Genomic DNA, 24,523 nt, shown 5'->3' on the forward strand with positions numbered 1-24,523 from the left:
GGGATGACAGGTCAGAGGGTGAGAGTGGGGTGGAATGAGAGAGAGAAACACAAGGAGGCAGACTGTTCCCAGGAGGTAAACAGTGTGGAGCCCCGTTAGCAACATGGAGTGAGAGTATATGAGCCCTAGCTCTACCAGTGGCCACATACCTGAAATTTGGGGTCAGTTGCAATGTTAAGTTACCTGAGTCAGAGCTTAAGCAATAGGGAGTTTTTCCTGACCATAGCTCTGTCTTTGAGGAATGAGTAGGAATGTTACAGCACGAACCTGCCTGATTGATTTTCTGGGCTCCCTGATGTCTGAGCATATTTTCTGTCCTTGAGTCGAACCTCGGTGGAAGTGCTATGAAGTATGGGAGAAATACTGTTAACTCCTGTTCGGTTATTGCTCTGAAAGATGGCCTTGGAGCACGGGTTTGAGGATGGGGCCGAGGGACTGTGCACAGCGGAATGAGAAGCAGCAGGCGTCAGATGGCCCTGTGCAAGTGCGGGCGGTGCTGGTGAGCAGAGGGCTGGAGCTGCTACTCCCTGGAGAAGGAAGTCGCTTCAGATCCAGACGCGGTTTCCTTTTGCCTTCATCGGGGGGGGGGGGGGGGGGAGGGGGCACACTGTAGTGAAGTCATCTATCTACCAGGCAGCTTTCTGCTCCTCATCTCCAGTTCTCAGTCCCTGGAGACAAATCGGAGGTCTGTTCCACAAGCGGTCATATTACTCGCACTATGCACGTGTTTTATATAAACTCCAAGATCAAAACGGAGCTTTGTTTTGTCACCCTGAGGAAGTACATGTGATTTGGGTGACTGTAGAGTCTAAGGATCTGATTCCAGTTTAGGCCACAGTAGAGGAATTTCTTAGTGTGACTCTTCTATAACCCGACGCACCATCCTGCAGCACTCTTGGTCAAGGCTTCCTCCTGAGGGCTGAAGTGTCACAGCCCAGCACTGAAGCTGACGTGCAGGATAGGAAGCCTGAGAGACTCCTTGCTGAGCAGGCATTCTCCAGGGATGCAGAACTAAACTGCTAGGCATTGGCTAATGGCGTACAGGACAGAAGTGCCCAGGGTTTTGGAGGGATATAAACCATGCTGTCGGGATTCCAACAGATGGGAGCCTCCCGAGCTGAGTTTTTCTTTGCACAGTACTTTGTGGTAGCATTTGCATTACATTAGAGACACAGCCCACATGGTCTCAGTAAAAAATGAGAGGAAAACACATTTCTAGCCATGCGTTTGTCCCAGGAGAGCACTTCAAAGAGTGTGTGAGAAAATGGAATTAAAAGGTGCATTTATCTTGGAGTAAAAAATTGAAATTGATGCATACTGTCTCCATCGTATGCATCTTCCGTGAACCTGTTGAAGACCCCTCCTACATTTGAATGACGTTAGGTCTGTTTTTTGGTGCTGATGTGCCATAAATAGCATCAGTATCAGCAGATGTCATGCATTATATTTAGACACTGTGAAATGCTATTTATGAAGGCCAAGAGGAGAATTCTGTGGTATGGGGAGAAGGGGAATCTTCCTGTGTTAAAATAGGCATTCTGTATTCCCATCATGCTTTCTGTTGTACTTGAGGCTTTTTTGGTAGATAGTGTCTTCTGACGAAATAAGCAAGTGTGGATGGAGCCCCATGTCATATCCTAATCTGTGCCTGCCGCTCAAGAACCGAAGAAGGCAAATGCACGGCCCCTGCCTTCCCCAAGAGGACTCCGGGCCGTGGTGGGTGGCGGAATACAGACGGACACTTGCAGTTGGACGTCCCGCGTGCCCATGTCCAGGTTATGGGGACGTTGCAGAGGAAGCTGTCTGTGTTTCCTAAGGAAAGACGTCACCAACACTGTCACACCTGGGTTTGTCCCTCAAGGACAAGAAGGGGACAGAAAGCCCAGAAGGCAGGAGGAACCAGTGAGATGAAACAGGGTGGTGGCTTCAGGGGGTGCTTGTGAGGTCTCTGTGGCTGGAAATTTGATTTTTTTAGAAAAACGTTATTTACAAAGCTGGCTTTGGAGAACGTAGTGAGTGCAGACATCAGCCAATGTGCTGACGGGTCACAGCTACTCTGCGTTACTAGGTTCTGAAGAAGGTTGGTGCTGTGTGTGGGCAAACGAATGCACAAGCAAAGCCGGGTGTTGGGGCGCTTCACGGGCAGGGAATGAGCTTGTCTGTGGCAGGTCTCAGCCTCTGTCATCTGCCCCTGTCCTCCCTCTAGACGCTGACCATGTCACTCTGTGGTTTAGCTTATTTGTTGCATCTGCATTTTCACAACTTAACTAAAGATCTGTTCTAAAAGAATATGTATCTAAACGTTTAAAAAACTCAACAGCTGCGGCCAGCACTACACCACAGTATGTTAAAGCAGCACTTGTGATGTACTTGGGACTTGCCTGCATCCCATATTGGAGCACCAACCACATTCCAGGTGCTCCACCTCCTGCCCAGCTCTCTGCCAGTGTCCCTTAGAAATCAGTGGAGGATGGTCCAGTGCTTGGCCCCTGCTGTCTAAATGGGAGACCCCGGTGGAGTTCTGGACTCCTGGCTTTGGGCTGGACCAGTCCCAGCTATTGTGGCAGTTTGGGGAGGCCAGGCTGGAGGCTCAGCAGAGAGGCAGAGGGCTGAGCAGGCAGTCCAGTTGGACTCTCTAGGTTTTTAAGGGAGTCTGTTTACCCACCTCCCCCACTCCTCCAGGACAAAGGATGGAGAGTCCTGGCAGAAGGGTGTGTTGGGTAAAAATTAACAAGTTCCTCCCCAGATTTGCTGGCTCCCCAGCAGAGTAGGGGGTCTTCCCTTAGGGTGTCTGAGAAGATTTTATTGCCCCATGTTATCAGGTAACCCCTTTGGTCCTGAGGAGAGAATTCTCCTGGGAGCTTTCTTTGGGGGAGGGCTGGGACCACCTGGGAGGTCACCAGGGTCTGGGCAGGACCTTGAAGTGCAAGATGCTGGGCTTCTGGAGCTTCCGCAGTAGGGGCTGGTCTTCAGGCCTGTCTCGTACACACATAGGCTCCATTTCTGACTTCCTGCCTAACACTGCCATTGGGTTCATTAAAACAGGGCAGCCATCTGTGTCTACAGACCTCGGCAGTTTGTGTAAGGAAGTTGAAGTTATCCACACCAGACACCAGATGACACGTTAAAAGCCAGGGTGGTCTTCCTGGCAAATCCCATCAGTGATGGGGCTTTTTCACTAGTGATGGGCTTTTTCATTGGGTGTTAGATGTTTTTTCTATGTCTGGTCTACCTTATGTAAAAACTGTGTGTCTGGTTTGAATCCCAGATGCATACCATGTGCTGTGTCTCAGACAAGCAGTTGCTGAAGATTTGCTGGTTTTGTGCACTGATTCAGTGTGTGTGTGTCTCACTTCCTGCTGTGTGCCAGGCTGGCTCTGGATTTGAAGCACTAGTAATTCCAAGACCTTCAGACATTCCCATGTCCCAGAATGTGGGAAAAAGAAATAATTCAATTCGTCCAGTGTCACAGAATTTCTGCTTTTATGGAGATTATGAAGAATTCAATTTGACTGTAATTCGTGACTTTGAACCAGTAGTATACAAAGACTTAGAAAATGATAGGGTTTTTTTTTTTTTCAGTTCTTTTTCTGAGACATATAGCATGGATTTATGGCTTCTCATATACTCATGTTATAAATTACAGTGATCTGTGTCTTTTATTAATGTTTCACACCTTCAGAGTGCAAGTGACACAAAAATACTTGAATTCTAGCATATTTCAGTTGGAAGTTATGCTTTCTTGCTAATTTCTTTTTTAAGGATTTATTTACTTATTTTAAAGTAGAGAAAGGCACAGAGAGAGAGAGAGGGAGAGAGAGAGAAATCAATCTATCTTCCATGTGCTAGTTCACTCCCCATGTTACCGGAAAAGCAAAGGGTCCTTGTTTTCACGCAAGAAAGAATTCAGGCGTGAGACAGAGAGTAGTTGGAAGCAAAGTAGCAAGGTTTATTAGGGTAGGGACATCTGTAAGAATGGATGGGCGCCTCTCCAGACAGAACCTGAGAGAGAGTGCGCAGTTCACATTTAGGCCGGGGTTTTTAAGAGGATGGGTCTTGGCCGGCGTCGTGGCTCAATAGGCTAATCCTCCACCTTGCGGCGCCGGCACACCGGGTTCTAGTCCCGGTCGGGGCGCCGGATTCTGTCCCGGTTGCCCCTCTTCCAGGCCAGCTCTCTGCTATGGCCAGGGAGTGCAGTGGAGGATGGCCCAGGTGCTTGGGCCCTGCACCCCATGGGAGACCAGGAAAAGCACCTGGCTCCTGGCTCCTGCCATCGGATCAGCGCGGTGCGCCGGCTGCAGCGGCGGCCATTGGAGGGTGAACCAACGGCAAAGGAAGACCTTTCTCTCTCTGTCTCTCTCTCTCACTGTCCACTCTGCCTGTCAAAAATAAAAATTAAAAAAAAAAAAAAAAAAAAAAAAAAAAAGAGGATGGGTCTTGCCTTCCCTCCCCCTCTCCTTCTTCTCTTCCCGAACAAAGGACTTGTTGGATATAAATATGAAAAGTTCCTTTCTGAGTATTCCCCCTGAAGTTATCAGGCAGGGGAAGCCTGGCTGACATTGCCCCACCTTAAAGGGAGGCTGGTTATCAGGTAGAGGGGGCAGGACCCCCTGGAAGGTCATCAGGATCTGGGCAGGACATTTGAAGTGCAGATCCTGGGCTGTACCTGGAAGGTTATTGGGATGACTTTGAGATGCGGATGCTGGACCTAGATGTCAATTCCTTTGGCCTTTGTCACACACACAAAAGCAGGCATTTGGGGAGTGAACCAGTGAATGGAAGATCTCTTTCTCTGTCTCTGTCTCTGTCTCTGTCTCTCTCTCTCTCTCTGCCTTTTAGATAATATTTAACTGAACCAGTCTGTTTTCCACTTGAGAAAGGAAGCGATAGGCAGAGGTCTTTGGGGCGGGTGGTCCTGGCATGCACCTTGTAAGCCCCGTGCTGTTTATGCTGCAGACAGCCGAGGTGGCGCTCGCGAATCTCAAGAACAAGTATGAAAATGAAAAGGCGATGGTGACGGAAACCATGACCAAGCTTCGGAACGAACTGAAGGCTTTGAAAGAGGACGCTGCGACTTTCTCATCCCTGAGAGCGATGTTCGCAACAAGGTAACACTTTGCCTTCCTAAAGTTGGGTGTGGTCCTGTGGGGAAGTCTTGGAAGTCACCCAGTGGGTCCTCGTTTCCCTGGGTGCTGAGTGTATTGGGTGCACGGCCCAGGACCATGAAGTGTGAGGAGAGCACTTGGCCTTCCACTTCCTCCTTCTGAACCGGAACCACCCGTGCTGCTTTCCGGAGCCCTCCACTGGCCACGTGGGCTAGGGCAGTTCTGTTCCCTACAGATATGTTCAGATGCATATAATAGATGTTTCTCCAGAGCTTATGTGCCCAAGAGGGCTGGACCAACAAAAGGCACGTCCAGGTAGGGAAAAAGAATGTTTTTCTAAAATAACTAAATTTCATATTATCACCATAGAAATCTGTTTCTGTGACTAAAGTATATCAAAAGTGTTTATTAACCCTTGGTATTGTGTGAGAAGGTACCTTCATTATCAAGATTAATATTTATCATAGCAGCTAATTAAAGACTTTAATACTTTGTGAATTAAATTAAATTATAGTTTTTTAAATTTTTGTTTAAAAGCAGAGAGGGAGAGAGAGAGAAAGAGAGAGAAACACAGAGAGACTGAGAGAAGAAAGAGAGCTTCCATTCTGTAGTTTACTTCCCAAATGGCCACAACATCCAGGGCTGGGCCAGGGTGCATGCAGGTCTCCCACATGGGTGGCAGGGACCCAGGCACTTGGGCCATCTGGTACTGCCTCTCAGGTGCATTAGCAGGGAGCTGGATAAGAAGTGGGGCAGCTGGGCCTCTCTGATATGCGATGCTGGTATTGCAAGTGCTGAGTTAACCCACTGTACAACAACACTGGCCCCTAGATTTTGGTTTCTAAGATGTAATTATGTGTGTGTGTGTGTGTGTGTATGTATATATATATAAATATGTATGTGTATATATCACATTATATATAACTTCAAATTTTTCACAAAGGCCCGCTAGTTACACAAATACTAGTTTCTGCCTCCTCCCATCAGTTTCAATATGAGGCACTATTGTATTTTATTTTCTGACTTGAAGCAATCATTAAGCTTGTGCTGGTTCAAGGCTTCAGCATCCTGAGGTTGTCAGTATACTATTGAAATACGTCTTTTGCTATCATAGTACAGTGCCCACTCCATCCTCCCATGCCAAAAAAAAGAAATTATGCATCTTGTGTGATAAAAAATTCACAAAACATCACTGGCTGTATTTGCAGATTCAAGATAACTTGCAAATAAGAAAACAGCCTAGGCGTAGTAGAATTCTTCTAGAATCTGTTGGACTACGTCGTGTGTTGGTTCAGAGAATGTGCAAGCTTGGTGATTGACTTGCTGGGAGATGGTGGTGGGAAGGCTCTGGAGGGAACACAGGGAGCTGGCTGGAGGGACCCCGAGATGGTGGGATGCGGCCCCTCTGTGATGAAACAGACCAGGATTGCATCGAGAATCAAGGAAACTGAAATTTCCTCTTAGGAAGAAAAGTTTTAAAAATACTTTAACCGGGCTTCAGATGTCTCAGTCTTGTCCATTCGCACAGCCGTTTGTTCAGGTATGGGAGCAGCCCTGCTCCACAGTATCTCTGAAGTGTGGTTATCCGACCAGCCAGAGTCAGTCCTAGGTCCTGGGATTCACATCGTGCGTTACTAAGCTCTGACTGTTCTCCTGACCCGCGTATCCCCATTATGCCTCTGAACATTCAGCGTTGAAGATCACGGTGCCCCTCCTGCGTTTCAGCTTCTTTGGCTACAGAGCCTGCTTCTCCTTCTCCTTGACAGCGCCCAGGCCAGTGCTGGTTACCAAGCTGTACCATGCGTTTTGGGTGACTCTGTGAAGTCACGATCCGCAGATGCATGAACGGTATTTGCTATTAGTATCTTGGTGGGCCAGAGAACTCAGGAAAACACTCCCAGTGAGCAGGTCTCCACCCCACTGCTTCCTTCTCAAAGCACTGGGGTCAGGTTCACCTTTGGTGGGGAACAAAGATCAGTGGGCAGGTATTCCTGCTACGGCTCAGCCTGCGCTGTCTGCATCAAACCCTGGGCAAATCTGGGCTTCCTTGAGCAGCGTGAGTTCATTGAGAATATTGTTTTCTAACCCGGGCAAACCTGCCACATGGACAGCAGGGGCAGCTGCAGTCTGTAGCAGATTAAAATAAAATCTACACCCAGAGATAAAGGAAGAAATGTTATTTTGTAAGCGTGATTGTTTTGGATGCTATGGGCATAGCCCATAGCCAGCTTGCACAAGGGTCCAGAGAATACAATGTTATGCCCTAGAAATAGCCATTGTCCCTCCTGGAAGGAGCTGGGCATGGGCGTGAGTCCTGACTGCCTTGTTTGCTGCCGCCAAGCAGCGCCCTCTGCAGGTGTCCCTGGGTTTCGGTTGCCTGTTCTGAGTGTCCCCATTTCTCTGCTCTGTTCTTTGTGGTTGTTCTTCTACTGCAGGTTCTTGCCATTCTGTTCTAGGAAGACTGAGTGCCTAAATCCCACTCACCTTCATTACAGTAGTCCCTGTTACACACAGTGCCCCCGGTCAGTGCCTGAAACTCTGGATCGTACCGAACACGTGTATGTACTGGCTTTCCCCTACACGTCCATACCTGTGGTGCAATGTTATTCGTTAATTAGGCATAGTACCAAATTAACAATAACTCATAACAAAGTAGGACATCCATGGAAATACTGCAGTAAAAGTTACGTGACTGGGGCTGGCTCCATGGCTCACTGGGTTAATCCTCCGCCTGTGGCGCCAGCATCCCATATGGGCGCCGGGTTCTAGTTCTGGTTGCTCCCCTTCCAGTCCAGCTCTCTGCTGTGCCCCGGGAGGGCAGTGGAGGATGGCCCAAGTGCTTGGGCCCTGCACCCGCATGGGAGACCAGGAGGAGGCACCTGGCTCCTGGCTTCGGATCGGCATAGTTCCGGCCGTGGCAGCCATTTGGGGAGTGAACCAGTGGAAGGAAGACCTCTCTCTCTGTCGCTCTCTCTCACTGTCTGTAACTCTACCTGTCAAATAAATAAATAAAATCTTAAAAAAAAAAAAAAAGTTACGTGACTGTGGTCTCGCTGCCTTGAAAGAGTCAAGATAAATCCGGGTATTGTCAGGGCTCAGCTGAACGTGGTAACTGGGCCTGCGTGGAAGGGTAGGCGCCCGTGCCTTGCAGCGGAAGTCCCCATTTGGTCTCCAAGTTTCCCTCCCTGACCGTCTCTCTCTCTTGGTCCAGATGTGATGAATATGTCACGCAGTTGGATGAGATGCAGCGACAGTTAGCAGCCGCAGAAGACGAGAAGAAGACTCTGAACACTTTGTTACGAATGGCTATCCAGCAAAAACTCGCCCTGACCCAGCGGCTGGAGGACCTAGAGTTTGATCATGAGCAGTCCCGGCGCAGCAAAGGCAAGCTTGGGAAGAGCAAGCTCGGCAGCCCTAAAGTAAGTGGGGAGGCGCCCGTCACCGCGCCCACCGTAGACACTTACCTCCTGCATAGTCAGGGCCCACAGACACCCAACATTCGGGGCAGCAGTGGCACTCAGAGGAAAAGGTATGCGTGCAGCGATCGGCATTAGCGGGGTGCGGTGGCCAGCTGTCAGTGCACTGCGAGAATCTCTGTGCTCTCGTGGCCGTGGTGGAGGCTGGAGGAGGGGAGGGAGGCAGAGGCACGGAGCGGGAGCCAGCTGGTTGTCGTCCGGGTCCCTCCAGATCACAGCCTGTGCTGATGGTCTTACTCCTCGCTGTCCCAGAGCCCGCCTCGTGTTTATCCTCACGTCCCTTGCAATGTCTGTTCGTATCTCTGCTGCTCTTGGTGTGCTTCAGCAAGCCTCTCCCTTACCTCCAGCCTAAAAGGTCCGTCCTGGGAAGGAAGCTGTGTTCCACCTGGGTTCTCGTTCTCGTTGCTCTTGAACGGGGAGTGGACATGAATGGGTTCTTAGGGAGAGGTCTGTCCGTGTCGCCACCACCGGAGCCGGGCTGACACTGGGCGTCTGTTTAGGTGGAATGCAAACAGTCCCTTGGGTACCAGCAGGTTTTTGTGTTTTTTCATGGGGCACGTGAATATTGCTCAGAGAGAGCTTTCGTGAAATATTTAGTCACTTGGTTTTGTGACCTTTGTCCAGGGTTCTGGCTGTCGAGTTACTTACCCTGTATTTCCAGTCGATGGGAAAATTTTTTAATTTAGGAACTGTCCTTTAAGAATCAAATAATACAGATATTTTTCTCTTGGTGGTTCATACTGTCTAACTGAAAAATCTCTTTTCCAGCATCCAAAACTGTTTTCAAACAGGGTTGTATCCTGATGTGAAAACTAAAGCAATTAGCAAAAAGTTTGATTTTTATATATATATATATTATATTTTAAATAAATGCCAATATAAATAATGTTGTCACTGGTGAGGCGTGGAAAGGTAATTAAAGTAAAACTTTTTTGTTTCCTATATGTATTTTTCTTGGATCTCCTGCAAGACAATTTTCACCTTCCCTTTGTGATCAGAGCCGTCCCAGGACGCCAGGGGCTTCCTACCTCCAGCATTTATTAAGCGTTCCCCCTGATCCCACCTCCACAGAATCATTTCTTCTGAAGGGCTCCCCTTCCATGGGTGACTTCCTCCAAGGGCAACGGCTCAGCAAGGAAAAAAGGTTAACCGTGGCTCCACCAGGTAAACATTTTTTCCTTGGGTGCATGTGGTGCAAGTGGTTAGTTGGACAGACAGCACTCCCCTTCCTTCCGACAGCTCCCGCCCTCCCCCGCAAAGTCCAGCGCTGTGCACAGGGCCTCCTGGGGGCTCCTCAGCCACACCCAGACACCCCTCCTTAGCAGTCCCCAGGGCTGCCCTGGCCCTCGCGCACCAGGGATGGGAGATGGGAGTTGGAAGGAATGGGATAGGAGAGGGACATAAATACCAGGTGCCTTGCAGGGCGCGACTCTGGACCCTTTGTGCAATTTGGTGGCTCACGGGGACCCCATTGTGATCAGGTGCTGTGTTTCTGGCCATTTCTAGCGTGATTTTGGCAGAGGGGAACCGAGTTTAAAGCTTGCCTCTCGGGCTGACCTTCTGTAGGACTCAGGCGTTCTCCTCAATCGTTACGCAGAAAATAAAACTAAAATCCTTGCAGGTTTTGCTTTCTCAGGAACACTGAGATTCTTGTAGTTTCTAAGCACCCATTGATTTATGCTTACGTCTGTGCTCCTGGTCTGCTTTAGCTGCTGTTTGTTTCTTTCTCTCTTTTCCCCAAGGAGAGGCCTACATTGATGTCTAATAAAGAAAATGTAATTCTGCCAGAAAGAGCATCCTTTTGAGAAGTGCCTGTGGCATTTATCATGTGGCTATTAGAACCAATTCAGGTTGCTGTCAACAGTTGCAAACCCAGAGATTTCACACGAACGTCTCTGATTCTGGTCTCTCTTGAAAGCTTCTGGATTTCTGGCAGCCCAGGTCCGCACTCCCGTGTGTCAGTTGTGTGCTCTGCAGTTCGCCACATTCACCCCAGCCCCACCCCTCCCCGTCACAATCCCCAGCCTGCCAAGGGCACTTCCGCTGTCTTCTGGCCGCTGCTGTAGCCTTGGAATCTGCCACCTTTGTCGTGGAATTGGCTTTAAAATTTTCCTTCCGTTTTACTTTAGTTCCTGTTAGGAAACCTCAGCTCTAATGCTTTCCTGATCTAGTTCGTGTCATCAGCCTGCTTGCTGGGGTTAAACAGTGTAGCGATGTAGCACAAACTCGGAGCTCGGGGAGTCAGGCTCGGCATTCCCACAGGACTCCAGGAGCCGGGGAGTGACCAGGAGCTGGAATGGCTCGAATGAAGTGAGCAGCTGCTGCTGTTTCTACCTTTGTGGTTCATGTCCTGCTGTGGGAGTCACCTAAGTCACAGTCATTAGTCAGGACACCTGCCCTAGGCAAACCCCACAACAGCCTTCTTTTTTGTATTCCAAGTGGATTAAAAAAAAAAAAACTTAAAAGCAAATTGGTATATTAATAAATAACTCCTGTTGTATCTCAATTAAAAAGATGATATGCCAATAACATCGATATTAACTGTTATTAAATATTTACAATGATAACTTTTCATTTTTGTATGGCTGACTCTTGTTTGCATGACTGTGTGTTTACAGCATTATTGTTACATTGTGGAAGCTGCTGGCATTGTGTCATGAGCTTCACCATGCTACTGCCTGACTGTTTTTTGTGTTTAAAGGTTGTTGTAGGTTTACTGCAGGGGGTGCTGAGCTGGGCACTTCTGCCCCTCTAGTTCTCTGCTGAGATGGTTTTCCATTATTTGTTCTGTCACCCAAGGCCACCGGGTACATCCTCATGCATTCAACATCCCACCTACTCAGTGTCTGCTCAAGAATGAGTTACAGGTTGAACATCTTTATGTTTTTTGCTCCGTTTTGATGTTGCTGTCAAAAAGGATCCATCAGTGTACCGGAAGCCCCACAAAACATTCTTCTCATCATCACTTGCTCTGATCCTCCCTGCACACACACACTGTACATGTGCGTGGCTCTCAGGCTGCCTAGCAGGCACAGATGAGGGGACCAGTCTGTCGCCTTCAATTCTCTAGTTCTGGAATATCGGAAAACAGTGTTAGACACGATAACTGTATGTAAGATGAGAGCTAAAAATAAGGTGGAATTCGGAATCATCACAAGGCCAGGAAATCACTTGAATGACTACTTAGCATATTAATAAGCCTCATATTTCTTATAATTGATTTCAAGTTTAAATAATAAAAAAAGAAAAGGAAATTTTTACTATAGCTGAGGAACGGACAACTCTGTCTTGCAGTCAACCAGCTCAGTCCTGCGTAATCGCTCACCACGTCAGTGCAGCGGCATTTTCTAAAAGGCCTTAACGAAACGAATTACTAAACTGATTGTACATACCAAAGAAATTATACCTTTAATAGATATTTGCAGTTTTAATGTTATTTTTCCTTAGCTGCCCTATTATTTATAATTCTTTTACAATATAAAGTATTTCCATTAAACTGAGAAAAGGAAAATATGCCATGTAAACTCAGTCTTGGGTTGCCTGCAAGACATGTCTTAAGCCCATAGGACATGGTGGTTTTTACGAGCATTTTTTATTCATGAGTTTAATATAAATTATTGATTACTGTAAAATGTGCTGGCTAGTAACAATATATGTTAATCTTTTTTAAGGCATGATTCCCTATTTATGAAAATGTTTTTTGATAAGCTTTGTTCTCTAAAATATAGTTTTAATGTTTTTTCTATGGTTTTAATTATTCTAACAAGCAGACGTGTGTTGTTCTTCTGTTGGGGAACATCAAGATGATTATATAAATAAACAAGAAATTTGTTTAATTGTTTTCATCCCTCGGTTGAGGAATGAGAGGGATGTCAGTAACTGAAAGCACCGAGCGGGCTGCTGACTGTTCCAGGGCTGCTTTCATGGTGGCTGCGTCTCCGAGGCACCCACAGAAAAGCCCATCATGCGCAGGCCCAGCGCCTCGTTCCTGGAGATCCGGCTCTGGAGCAAGGCGCTGGCTCTCAAGCCTGGGACGTCTGTACTGGCTGATGAGAACCCAGCGCCGGCGGACCTGCTCTCTGGGGGAACGTTCTAGCCTTGTCTCTGGCTGTGGCTCAGCGTCTGCTCCCTCAGCCCTGGGCATGGTAGACTTGCTGGCCATACCTGTGGGCTTTTTTATTCTTGACTTTATCCCTAGACCGCCCACCCACCCCAGGCTTGAGGGTCTGGTGTGTGCTCATCCTAGCTGTCATAGTCTGTGCTGTCAGCTCTGATGCGCTGGAACCCAGGGGCCCTGTGGTCTTCCGGGAGTTGGTGAGCAAGCAGCAGACAGTCTGTCTTCACAGAGTCCTGGGCTCCCTCATCCTTTGCCATGATTTCCTGGCCCTACACAAGTAGAGCAGCAAGAGCAGCAGCAATAAAACAGAATCTTGCTTTTAACCAACAAGCACAGTCAGCCCGCCAGGATACGTAGATGGAAGCCGTGAGACTCGCAGGCACAGGATGTCACTGTGTCGTGGAGGCCGGATGGCAGCATGTGTACAGAGAATAATTCGCAGGCATCACAGAGCGAGTTTGCGTGTCTTTGAGAAGTGACAGCCTAGTGATCTGCTCTCTCACGTCTTTTCAGGTTCCTTCTTCCCTGCACCCCTACCTCTTTCTCTGCACCATTACTGAACCACTGTGAGAGAATGGTGGTGTTTAGAAATATGAATTATTTTTTCTGTGATATTTGAATTTGACGGAGTTTTAAAGCCATTCACAGACGTGTGGTCACTTCAGATAGACAACAGCACACAGAGACACGGTCGCAGTGGGCATGGCCTCTGCAGTTCATTAAGCCAAGCAAGTAGGCGTTGTCTGCTTGCTGTACTGCAAATCCTGTGTCCCCGAGCGTGTGCCCAAACAACGTGTCTTTCATCAACCCATTCGCTCGTTGACTCATTCATCAGAATTTAACGAAATGTGTCTACTGGGCACCTGCTGTGTGCCAGGCACTTTTGGCAATTGGTGTACAGTGATGTTCCCCAAACACGCAGTGTCTAGTAGGGGAGACAGCAGTGAGTGATGTCAGGAGATGTTCCTGGAATAAAGGAGGTTTGGGGTTCGGAAGTCCTCCCACATGAGCTGTGCGTGACCAGACCTCGATAGGCAGGTGTTGGTAAGGAGAAGAGCTTTGGAAGACAGGAGGTCAGCTTTGCAAAGTTCTCGAGCTTGGGCTAGGACCTGGGCAAGGACTTGGAAGGGACAAGGAGGTGAGGCTGGAAAGGCGGCCCGGGCCTGGGAACAGAGGACTGGATCTCAGAGCAGAGCAGGTTCCACGGCAGAACTGACAGACTGAAGACTAGAATCAGGTTCTCATGTTATAGAACCGTCCTCACAGCAGGCTGGACGTCAGATGTGAGGAAGACAGAGAGGCAGGCAGGGGCAGGCGTTGGCACAACAGTAAAGACCCCGCCTGGGACACCCATGTCCCATGTTGGAATGCTTGGGTCCAGATCACAGCTCCACTTCTGCTGCCAGCTTCCTGCTAATGCACGCCCTGGGAGGCAGCCTGATGGCTCAGCCCCTGGAGTCCTGGCCACTCTGTGGGAGGCCTGCATTGAGTCCCACGCTCCTGGCTTCGGCACAGTCCAGCCCCAGCCATTGTAGGCATTTGAGGAGTGAATCAGCAGGTGGAAGATCTCTCTGTGTGTGCTCTGTGTTTCTGTCTCTCTGCCTTTCAACTAAAAAGTTAAGTGAATTTTTAAACAATGTGCGAGTGACCCAGCACAGAACCTAGCGGAACGTGCAGACAGCAGGGGCGGGAGATGTTACTGTTCACGTGTGTCCCGTCTGGTGGGAGAATTCCAGCTGCTTTGGAAATCCAGGTGTCTTGGTGTACCCAGCCTGCTCCTGCTGCCTGTGCTCCTTGGTCTCCCGTGTTTTGTGTGTGGAAGTTGGTAAATACTTCCTTCCCGGTCAGACAGCCCCAGTATCGTCTGTTCCTGCAGAGACCTCTCTAGCCACGTGTTCCCACTTCCCGGTATCATTGCACGTTCTCATTCCACAACCCTCGGTTCTTGAACCCATAGGAATGAACAGCGCTCTGTTGAGGCTTGGATTTTGATTGTTTTTTTAAGACACCTGTAGGTGAGTGTAGGCTTTTATATATGTGTGTGTGAAATATATAAATATATAATACTTACATATCCTATAAATATATTTAATATATTACATATTTAGAACATTTAATAATGAATGTTTAAAATGTTTAAATATAGTACAGAAATATATGGTTGCTTATTTGAAAGAGTTACAGAGAGAGAGATCTTCCATCTGCCGGTTCATTCCCCAGATGCCTACAATAGCCAGGGCTGGGCCAGATCGAAGCCAAGAGACAGGAGCTTTGTCTGGGTCTCCCACTTGCATTCAAGGGCCCAAGCACTTGGGTCATCTTCACTGCTTTCCCAGACAGTTATCAGGGAGCTGGATCCGAAGTGGAACAACCGGGACTCGAACCGGCACCCATATGGGAGACCAATGCTGCTGATGGTGGCTTTACCCAGCATGCCATAGTGCCGGCCCCTTGGATTTTCCTCTAACATGGATTCCACAGTTCTTTCCTATAAAGGAAGGCCTGAGCATGTCCTGATGCCGGGCAAGAGCATGTTGGATTTAGTTTGGCAAAAAAGATTGTTTAATTTAAAAACATTAATTTACAAAATTACCAACCACTTGTTGAAAAATGTATTTTCCTATGAATGTCTTATCCCAGTGTAGTATGTTATTAGAAATTGGTTCAGATCTCCAAATTTTAGTGAATGGTGCATCTTGTAAGGGTCTTTGTTTTATTTTATTTACTTTTTTTTAAAGATTCTTTCTTTCTTTATTTATTTGAGAGGCAGAGTTACAGACAGAGGGAGAGACAGGGAGAAAGGTCTTCCATCTGCTGGTTCACTTCCCAGATAGCTGCAATGGCCAGAGCTGGGCAGATGTGAAGCCAGCAGGCAGGAGCTTCTTCCAGGTCTCCCATGTAAGTGCAGGGGCCCAAGCACTTGGGCCATCTTCTACTGCTTTCCCAGGCCATGCAGAGAGCTGGATCAGAAGAGGAGTATCTGGGACTAGAACCACCGCCCATATGAGATGCTGGTGCCACAGATGGAGGCTTAGCCCTCCACGCCTTAGCGCCAGCCCAGTTATGTTTTACTTTACAGTGAAAATGTGTAACACCCTCATATTTCTTGTTGATTTTACCTCCTCGAATGCTAATTTTATTTTTAGAGGAAATCTTTTAGTATAGAATGATCTTGAATTAGAACATACAATGTTAAGAATGTCATCTGGGATAGTTCTTCATTAGATCCTCTTGCTGTAATGAGAGAACTTCATTAAAACTGAAAAAAAAAATAGGAATTAGTCTAATTTTCCCTAACTAGCTCAATTTTTGCTTTGTTCACATAAGTACTCAGTATCCTCAAATTGAGCTCATTGTTTTGCTTATCGGTCAGATAGCTAGCTTCATATGAAAATATTTTAGCCATTTAAGATGATACCCCAACCCTTACCCTTTCTTATTTTCTCTTGCAAAGAGAATCAGGTCTACCAGATTGGCCATAACGTACATAACTAGGCGAGCCTTAGGAGGTCCGGTCTGGGTAGAATTCTCTGCTTCCGCCTCTGTGGGCCCCCGGGAGGCTGGAAGCTCTCTGAGGGCAGCAGCTCTGTCTGCCTGGTGGTGGTTTCTCCAGGACCTTGCACAGTAGCTGGCACAGTAGACCTTCAGCTTGCTGGGTAATTGGTAATCGGTCCACATTTTCCGCAGTAGCTGCAGATGAACAGTGCACGTCAGGTATGGTTGAGTGTAGGTGATGCAGTAAAATCCGCATCACAAGAGCATTTCAGTACATTTCCAGGTCAGTTAAGCACTTCTGGCCAAATTTTTTACACACTGCAGTGAACTTACTTTTAATTCCCTTCCAAGTGGAGTTCTTTCTCCTGGCTCTGGCCTGGCCGGGACGTGGCTGTTGCAAGCACTTGAGGAGTGAACAACAGATGGAAAATTTCTGTCTCTGTCACTCTGCCTTTCAAATAAATAAAATAAATAAAATGTACCAAAAAAAAAAAAAAAAAAAAAGGAAGCTTAAAATGTTTCCACGTGCAGGACAGAAATTTTTTTTGCCAAACTATTAAATGATAGTTATGAGATGTTATGCTTGGACCAAAGTTGTCCAATAGAAATGCCACATGAATTTAAATTTTGTGGTAGCCACATTAGGAAAAGTAAAAAGCAGTGCATGAACTTAGTTTCCATGATTTACTTAGCACAGCATATCCGTAGTATTATCTCAACAGCTGATCCATGGAGCAGTCATAGAAGGGATCTTCCCTCTTGTGTTTTTCTTACCAGGCCTTTCAATGCAGCGTGTCCCCTGCACTCACAGGAGCGCTCCCCATTTCAAGGGTTCAGCACCCACCTCGAGCTGGTAGCAATTCCAGACTTTCCTGCTTATCCATGATTTTAACTAGACTTAGTATCTGCAGAGAAATCTCATTTGTGTTAGATAATACCTACCTGATTTTAAAGGGTTTAAGATGGTACATAAACTGAAACATTAGAAGAAATGTTGATAGTGATAAATTGATTCTGCTCTGTTTCTGATTGGTAGTAATGCTCTTCTTTTCTAAAAAAAAAATTCAAAGGCAGTGTTACAGAGAAAGATGGAAGACACAAAGAGAGAGAGAAACAGACAGACACACACATACACACTCAGAATCTTCTACCTGTTGGTGCATTCCCCAAATGACCACAACAGCCATGATGGGCCAGGCCAACAGCCAGAGCCTGGAATTCCTTTGGGTCTCCTGTGTGGGTGGCAGAGGTACAAGTACTTGGGACAGCCTCTGCTGCTTTCCCAGGAGCATTAGCAGGGAGCCGGATCCAAGTGGAGTAGCTGGGACTTCAACTGGTGCCTCTGTAGGATGCTGGGTGACAGCTTAACCTGTGATGCCACAATGGCATCTCCAGTAATGGTCTTTAAACCAGACAAATATGAAGTGCTTTTGAAAATTTTTATTACTTACTTTCAGCTACTTGAAAGGCAGAGAGAGAAGATATATTGATTTATTTCCATTTGCTGGTAGACTCCTCAAGTGCTTAAAATGGCCAGGGCTGGGCTAGGCCACAGCCAGAAGCTGGGAACTCAATCCATGTCTCCCACATGGGTGGCAGGGCCCCCAGCACTTGGTCATCATCTGCTGCCTCCCAGGGTATGTATTAGCAGGGAGCCGGTGTCAGAAGCAGGGGAATCAGGACTCAAACCAGCGCTCTGAAACGGCTGTGGATATCGCGGGCAGCAGCTTAACCCACTGCACCAGAACACCGGCTGCAGCACGATGTTTTATGTCCAGAGTATAGCGTGCAAACACACTTCCTATTTGCAAAGAACAGTAAGACAGTTTACTCAGAGAAAGCCGTAACATGAGAGCACTTAAAAAAAATTCATGGAAAAATGGAATTCAAGCAGCCAGTATTGTGGTATAACAAGTTAAGCCCCTGCTTGGGCTGCCCAGATCCCTTCCTGGAGCGCTGGTTCCAGGCCTGGCTGCTCGATACGTCCAGGCCAGCCTCCTGTTACTGCTCCTGGTGGGTAGCACATGATGGCCATGCACTTGAACCCCTGCCATGCCCGTGCCTGGCTGTCACAGGCATTTGTGGAATGAACCAGCGGATAGAAGATCAATCTCTGTCTCTTGGTCTCTCCCTAGGTGTTGTTCTCTGTGTCATTCTGCCTTTCAAATAAATGAGTCTATTAAAAAAAAAAAAAACAGAATTAAAAGATAAGTTTGTTTTGGTACAAAAATTTGAAATCCATGCGTGGTTTCTGTCACAGTGCCCATTGCCCGTGAATTTTCTGGAGACCTCTGCTAGGTCTCTGCTGGGTCCAGCCGGGGCGGGCTGCCTGACCTGCGGGTCCTGAGCATGTCAAGACAAGTTTGCAGTGAGGAAATCCTGCGGGGTCTCCTCCCGGCTTTGAGACTCTCTGATGCTGTGATTCGAGTTATTCCCCCTGTCCCTGGGTCTGAAGAGAGAGATTCAGATATCACAGTACGACACAGGCTAGCTTCCAAGAAATAGGAGACTTTTTTTTTCCAGAGAAAAAGGAGAATTCCCATTCTCTAGCATGACAGAGCATCGTGTTGGGCACTGACGACACAAAGCAGAGGGCGCAGAGTTCACGCTGAATCCTCAGGGTGCAGACACCTTGACCTCCTTCCCCTGACCGCTGGGGTGCAGGTTCCACGGGTGCACGGGCACCGCTGGTTGGATTCAGGGCTGTTCCTGTGGAGCCCAGCAGCTCCTCTGGTGGATGCACATTCCTCTGGTCTGTGTGGACCCTGGATTCAGGGGCTCCCCCAAGCTTGAGGGGCGCTGGGCAGCATGCAGGGGCGGAGTAGGGTGGTGCACAGCTAAGAGCTCACAGGAGGCCAGTGCTGGCTCTGCACGGCACCTGTGTTGTAACTGCTTGAGTGGCAGTGTCATCCCACAGAGTCCACACCTGGGCTACTTACCAGGACCCAGGAAGTAGAGAGCTGCCCTGCACACCGTATGTGCTGTGGGTCCCTCCTGCCTCACCCATCACCCTAGTGGCCTGCTGATTCTGTCCGGTTTTCGTGACCGCTTCCCCAGTGCACTCTGCCTGAAAGTGCTCAGAGGGAAGAGGAGAAGCACAACTCAAAACGGTCAGCCTGCTCCCTTCCTGCCTTTGCTCTGTAAAGCATGAAGCCATAAAGATGTCACGGAGCCATTCCATTCATTGTCCTTTAGTGGTCACCTCACAGCCAAAAGTGGAGTCACTGATAACACGCTCGGTGTCATAAATGTAAGGATTTTGTGGCAAAGTGGAATTTGCTTTGGCTTCTCATCCTGATTGCAACCAAGAGCTGCCCTTTTATTTTTGGCACAGAGATTCTTTCTGTCACATCTGTGAGCCCGGTCCCCCCGTCTTGCTGCCGTGGCATGACTCAGCGTTCTCAGAACCTGGACTGACTTCCATTGTTCCTCTTAAAATGATGATCTCTCAGAGACAACTATGGATAAGTTTTAACGGTTGCATTTAGGGAAACGAATGAAAATATGCATATTTATTTTGCAGAATAGCAACCTGAAGCAGGACTGTCATTTTAGCTAAACTTATTTTTAGTGAATGTGCATATTGGTGTTTTTGGTTTTTGATTTTGTTTTTACTGGAGCAGATAGATTTTCTTCATGTTGAGAACTTGTGTGTGGCAGGCATTGTGGCACGGGGTTAAACCTCCACTTAGACACCTGCATCCCATGTAAGAGTGCTGCCTTGACTCCTGGCTCCGCCACTTCCCATTGTTAGAGGCAGAAGATGGTGACTCAAGTGCTTGGGTTCCTGTCACCCTCACGGGAGCCCCAAGTGGAGCTCCAGGCTCCTGACTTTGGCCTGGCCCGATCCGGATGGTTGCAGGCAACTGGGAAGTGAATCAGTGGGTGGAAGATCAATCTCTATCTCTTTCTCTTTCTCTCTCTCTCTCTCTCTTTCTCTCTCTTTCTCTCTCTCTATCTCTCTCTTCTCTGTTCTCTCTCTCTCTGCCTTTCAAATAGATAAAAACAAATAAATGAACCTTATTTAAAAAAACTGCCTTTTTTTTATAAAAAAGAGGAGCTGCCTGATTCGCTGTGTTTTGAGCCCCCTGTTCCTCCCTGGACTTAAGATCTTGCCTTACTACAGACAGGGAATCAGATTACATCACAAAAACTGAAATCAGGAAGTTACAGTAGGACAGGGGGCATTCGCCGTGGGTCAGACAGGGCCCATGACCCTGGTAAGGCTGAACCAGGCACGTGCAGCCAGTCCCTGGACAGCTGTCTCTGGCCTTCCAGGCAGTCCTGGCCTCCTCTCTGTTCATAGCATCCTTTGAAAAACTAGTGTAGTTCTTTCCCCGGAATAGTTATTTATGGAATAAGCCATTATGTAATGACAGTAGAATCAGTTAAACATAAACTTTTTTCTCTTTTTATGCACTACTTGACATCAAAAGCAAAAAGAGGTAAGTTGTCTATCAAACTGTAGGTCAACCTTATTTTCCTCAGTAGATGTATTCTGAATAGCTTTGCTTCGATTGAACTTCTGTGAATCTGGTAATTCTATGTCAGGAAGCTTGTCGTTATAGAGCCTTGTTCTTTCTTTGACAAATGAATGAGCACCTTCTGTAAGCTTGGATTTTGAAAATTCCCGGTTTTTACACTCAGTGCCTTTGCTCTGACCCAGCGATGCAAGCACACGGCCTTTGGAAACACCTGCTTTCATTTGGGGATGTCTGACGTGTTTCCCCCAGAAATGTGAACCGAGTGTTGTAATTATTTCTCCTTTTTAAAGCAACAGCAAAAAGCAAACACACTAAGAAACAACCGGCATTGGTACAAGTCTGTGATTTCCAGACTCATCGGTTTACAGAAGAGAATACTGCCCCTCTCTCAGTACTTCATCACAGGATTTTTTTTTTCCAGAAAGGAAGAAATTATTAAATTAAATATGAAATAAGACAATCAAACACATTTCAATGAGTTGTGTCTCACATTTTTTTCTGGTTTGGGATCTGGTTTGATCTTTGATCTGTGTAGTAGGCTCTCCTTGTCGTTGGTTTACCTTATTTGTCTTTGGTTTCTTTTTGATGACTTACTGCTGATGTTGAAGAGGTCTGGCCAGGTGCTGTTGTTGCCTTGGCTTCCCAAGAGCAGTCTCATGGCCTCGCGTGCCCCCGGGGCCAGCTGGCTTTGCTCTTGAAAAGGTCATGGCTAAACCAATGGTTCCATTCTAGAAGGCGTCCAGTTGGAGAAAGAGCCTGGTAGTGACTGCCCTTTTGCCTCTTGGTGCCACTGTAGGTTCATTTCCCGCTCATTCTCTTTTTCTTCCTGCTTAGGCTGTTGATAACACATGGTCAGGGTTGAATGGTAAAGTGCTCAGAAGCAGAGAGGCCGAGCACACCAGCGGGCATGTTCACGTCTCTGGTTTTTGAGATTTGCAATAAAGCACAAGTGGCTGTGGCTGTGGCTTTGGTCATGGGATGCTCATCAGTTTCACAACCAGGAGCCAGGTGAAGAAGCCTTTTCTCATCTGGAACCGCGGAAAAGCCTAGGCAGCTCCCTCGCTGCTTCTCTGCGCTGTGGAAGACGAGCTCACGGCGGGCTGTGAAGTGCCCCCACGTCTGCCGCTGGCCCCCGGGTGACGGCAGAGCCAGCTGCCATCCAAGCATGTGTGGGCTGTACCTGGGCGGATCGACAGCCCCTGATGCGTTTCTGCAAGCCCGTGCTCCTTTTCTCCGGAATGTTTAATAAACAGTGGTTATTGTTCTTGGCTATCCCGGGAATAAACACAAAGTGAATCTGCTGTGTTAAACCCTGATGTAACTATGGGTCTGCAGTGTGTGGTGATAGAAGGTAGCCGGTCACAGCCCTGCAGAGGGCAGATGACACACTGGCTTCCCAGCTGCGTTCACAGGCAGACGATATTGCCTGGCAACAAGGGATGAGAGAGCCAACTCTATGTGTTTGATTACAAGATGCTAAATGTTGTTCACACTTCCATTTTACTGGTGTCACTGTACCATTCAATTCAACTTTAGAGTTTTAAATCTTCCTTAACTGCTGTTATTATTAATGTCAATGTTTCTATCTCATGCTGTCATTATGTTTCTTTACATAAGATTGCTAATATTGCTATCTCAATATTTTTCTTTTTTCCTAAATTCTGCCCTCTAGCTGGCTGTGTTTTCGGTTTATGCGTTTAGGAGTCCGTGGGGCTACTTAAACGTTCATTAGTACAAAGAGGATGTATTTTGATGCTTCTTTCCATTAACTTTTCTGTTATTTCACTAACACATCATTTTGTAGATTTAGTGAGGAATAATTTAGTATTCATGGTATTTGACACATCTTAAATGTTGGCGATTTAAATTATTTTCAAGATGTGTACATCAGAGTCTTATCAAAAAGAATAATTGATGACCCGAGATCTCTAATTTTAAAATCTGTATCAGGCGGTGCTTGCTCCTTCTTCCTCCTTTTGTTGGAAGAATGTTGTTATGGACAGGTGTGTCTAAATCGTAAGCTCCTTCTTCACCGGGCGTCCAAACACTGGCCTGGAGGAAGTGCCAAGGGAGACCCAGGAGGCCCCTTGGGGAGGTGGAGCCAGCACGTGAGCAGGTATTTTGCACCACATGCAAATCCCCTAGGCGAACTGCCATGGGGAAGCCAAGAATCAGCAGGCAGCGTCCTGAGATCCCTCCAGGAGCTGAGTGGGGAGGCTGGGAGAGCAGTGGCCAGAGGCTGTGCAGGGGAGCTCAGGAGTTCAGGGCCAGCAGCGCTTCCTTCCGGGGTGGTCAGGGCTAGTGGCTGCAGGAGACGGAGGAGAGCGTTTCACAGGAGTGCAGTGGGAGGGGTGCAGGCGCCGGGAAGCGAATGCAGCACATGGTCTGTTTTGCCTTTCTCATTGCATTGCTGCCAGTAGCATTCCCAGGATTCTTGGAGCTGGAAACCTCGAGGTCACACCGACTCCCTCCTTTCCTTTCTCCCTCTTGTCCAGTAGACAGACCCTAAGCTGATAGTCACACAAACCATGCAAGATTGGGATTTACTGTCCTCATTTGGCAGCTAGGGAAACTGAGGCTCGGAATGGTTAGGCCGCTTCTTCAGTGGCCCTCAGCTGCTGGCTGGTGGAGGTGGGATCCCTGATGGACCCTAAATCTCCCGCTGAGCTGGGGGAGAGAGGATAGCAAAGAAACCACTGTGGAAGTGGCAGGAGGTCACGGTGTCCCCGGTACCCTCCTTGCCGCAAATCCCACTTAGTGAAGAGTTTGGGAGAGCACGGCTCGTTTCGCAGAGAGAGGGAAGCAGGACACGGAGGAGAGCGGCTCTGTGCTTTGATCCCCTGCGTGGTGTGAATCCTCCCTAGCTCTGAGCTCCTTATGCAATCGCTGTCATAATAAACGTTCTGACTTTTCTCCTGTTACTTTACCATCTGTCCTTACTGAAGACTTAGCGAACGCTAACTGTATTCTAAGGAGGTGTCCAGCGTGGTGTCCATTTGAAAAGAGTGGCAGTGTCCTCGCCTGTGAGAGCAGTTGTTCAGACAGGCGTATTCAGCCTTTCACACAGGCTGTGAGATAGCACGTCCACTTACCAAGGCTGATAACCGAGTGTCTCACCAAGAGGCCAGTGTGTTCTCTTTGGATCGTGAATTGCATTTCTCCTATTTTGACATTATGAGGGGTCTCTAAAAAGATCACAGAAAGCGTGTGTGATGAAAAAACTGCCTGGATTTCAAATTTTTTTGCATCACCCTGAAGTTACTTTTTCATTTCCATTTTTCCTGATTTTTTTGAAGTCCTCGCCATGAGGGAGGAACACACACACCCTGGTCCCTGTCACTTTTCTTCTTGAAGCAGTGTTGCTCAGAGTCAGGGACTTTGCGAGGACAGGAAGAGACGGCAGGGCCGGGGCAGGTGGGGTCAGAGCAAACCCCTCGATGCGTTTGCCTTTTCATCCAGTAGAAAAGAACAGACCGACGACCTTGAAGCTGACCTTGGGGAAATTTCTGGAAATGGATGGGTTTTCTGTGTCTGATAAACGGGACAGTTGGGGAAAGCAGAATGGCTCGTGCTGGACAACCCTAGTTCCCTGTCTCGTGAAACCAAAGGAGAGTGGTAACATCGTGTCCCTGAAGTTCGCCAGACTAACCAGCAGGTCTCTCTTAATACCCTTGATACAGATGGAGAGATCAGTTCTAGATGATAGTATACTCGCTCGCTTGGATTCAAATCTGGGTGAATGACCTGTGCAGAGGTCATGTTTCACTGATTGATATTCAAACAGAGAGAACTCTGCTCAGCCTGGCCCTATCTGAGTTAGGGATACCGCAGTCACCAGTCCCGGTG

The 24,523-nt window shown here is 47.7% G+C and overlaps 1 protein-coding gene across 6 annotated transcripts in view; it reads left to right on the forward strand.

Moving 5' to 3' along the window:
• The window catches only part of BICD1 (BICD cargo adaptor 1), a 217,247-nt gene that overhangs the window by 175,229 nt on the left and 17,495 nt on the right, over nucleotides 1-24,523 (forward strand). For 3 of the 6 annotated variants that reach the window (XM_051850912.2, XM_051850917.2, XM_051850913.2), the window contains exons 6-7: nucleotides 4,957-5,108; nucleotides 8,317-8,524. In XM_051850912.2, the coding sequence (XP_051706872.1) occupies nucleotides 4,957-5,108; nucleotides 8,317-8,524 (360 nt within the window). Of the gene's footprint in view, nucleotides 1-4,956; nucleotides 5,109-8,316; nucleotides 8,635-9,551; nucleotides 9,746-24,523 lie in introns of all 6 variants that reach the window. The other 3 variants (XM_051850911.2, XM_070049624.1, XR_011379051.1) reach the window with 2 other exon arrangements.

Source organism: Oryctolagus cuniculus, chromosome 9, assembly GCF_964237555.1.
Source record: "Oryctolagus cuniculus chromosome 9, mOryCun1.1, whole genome shotgun sequence".
NCBI classification, from domain to species: domain Eukaryota; kingdom Metazoa; phylum Chordata; class Mammalia; order Lagomorpha; family Leporidae; genus Oryctolagus; species Oryctolagus cuniculus.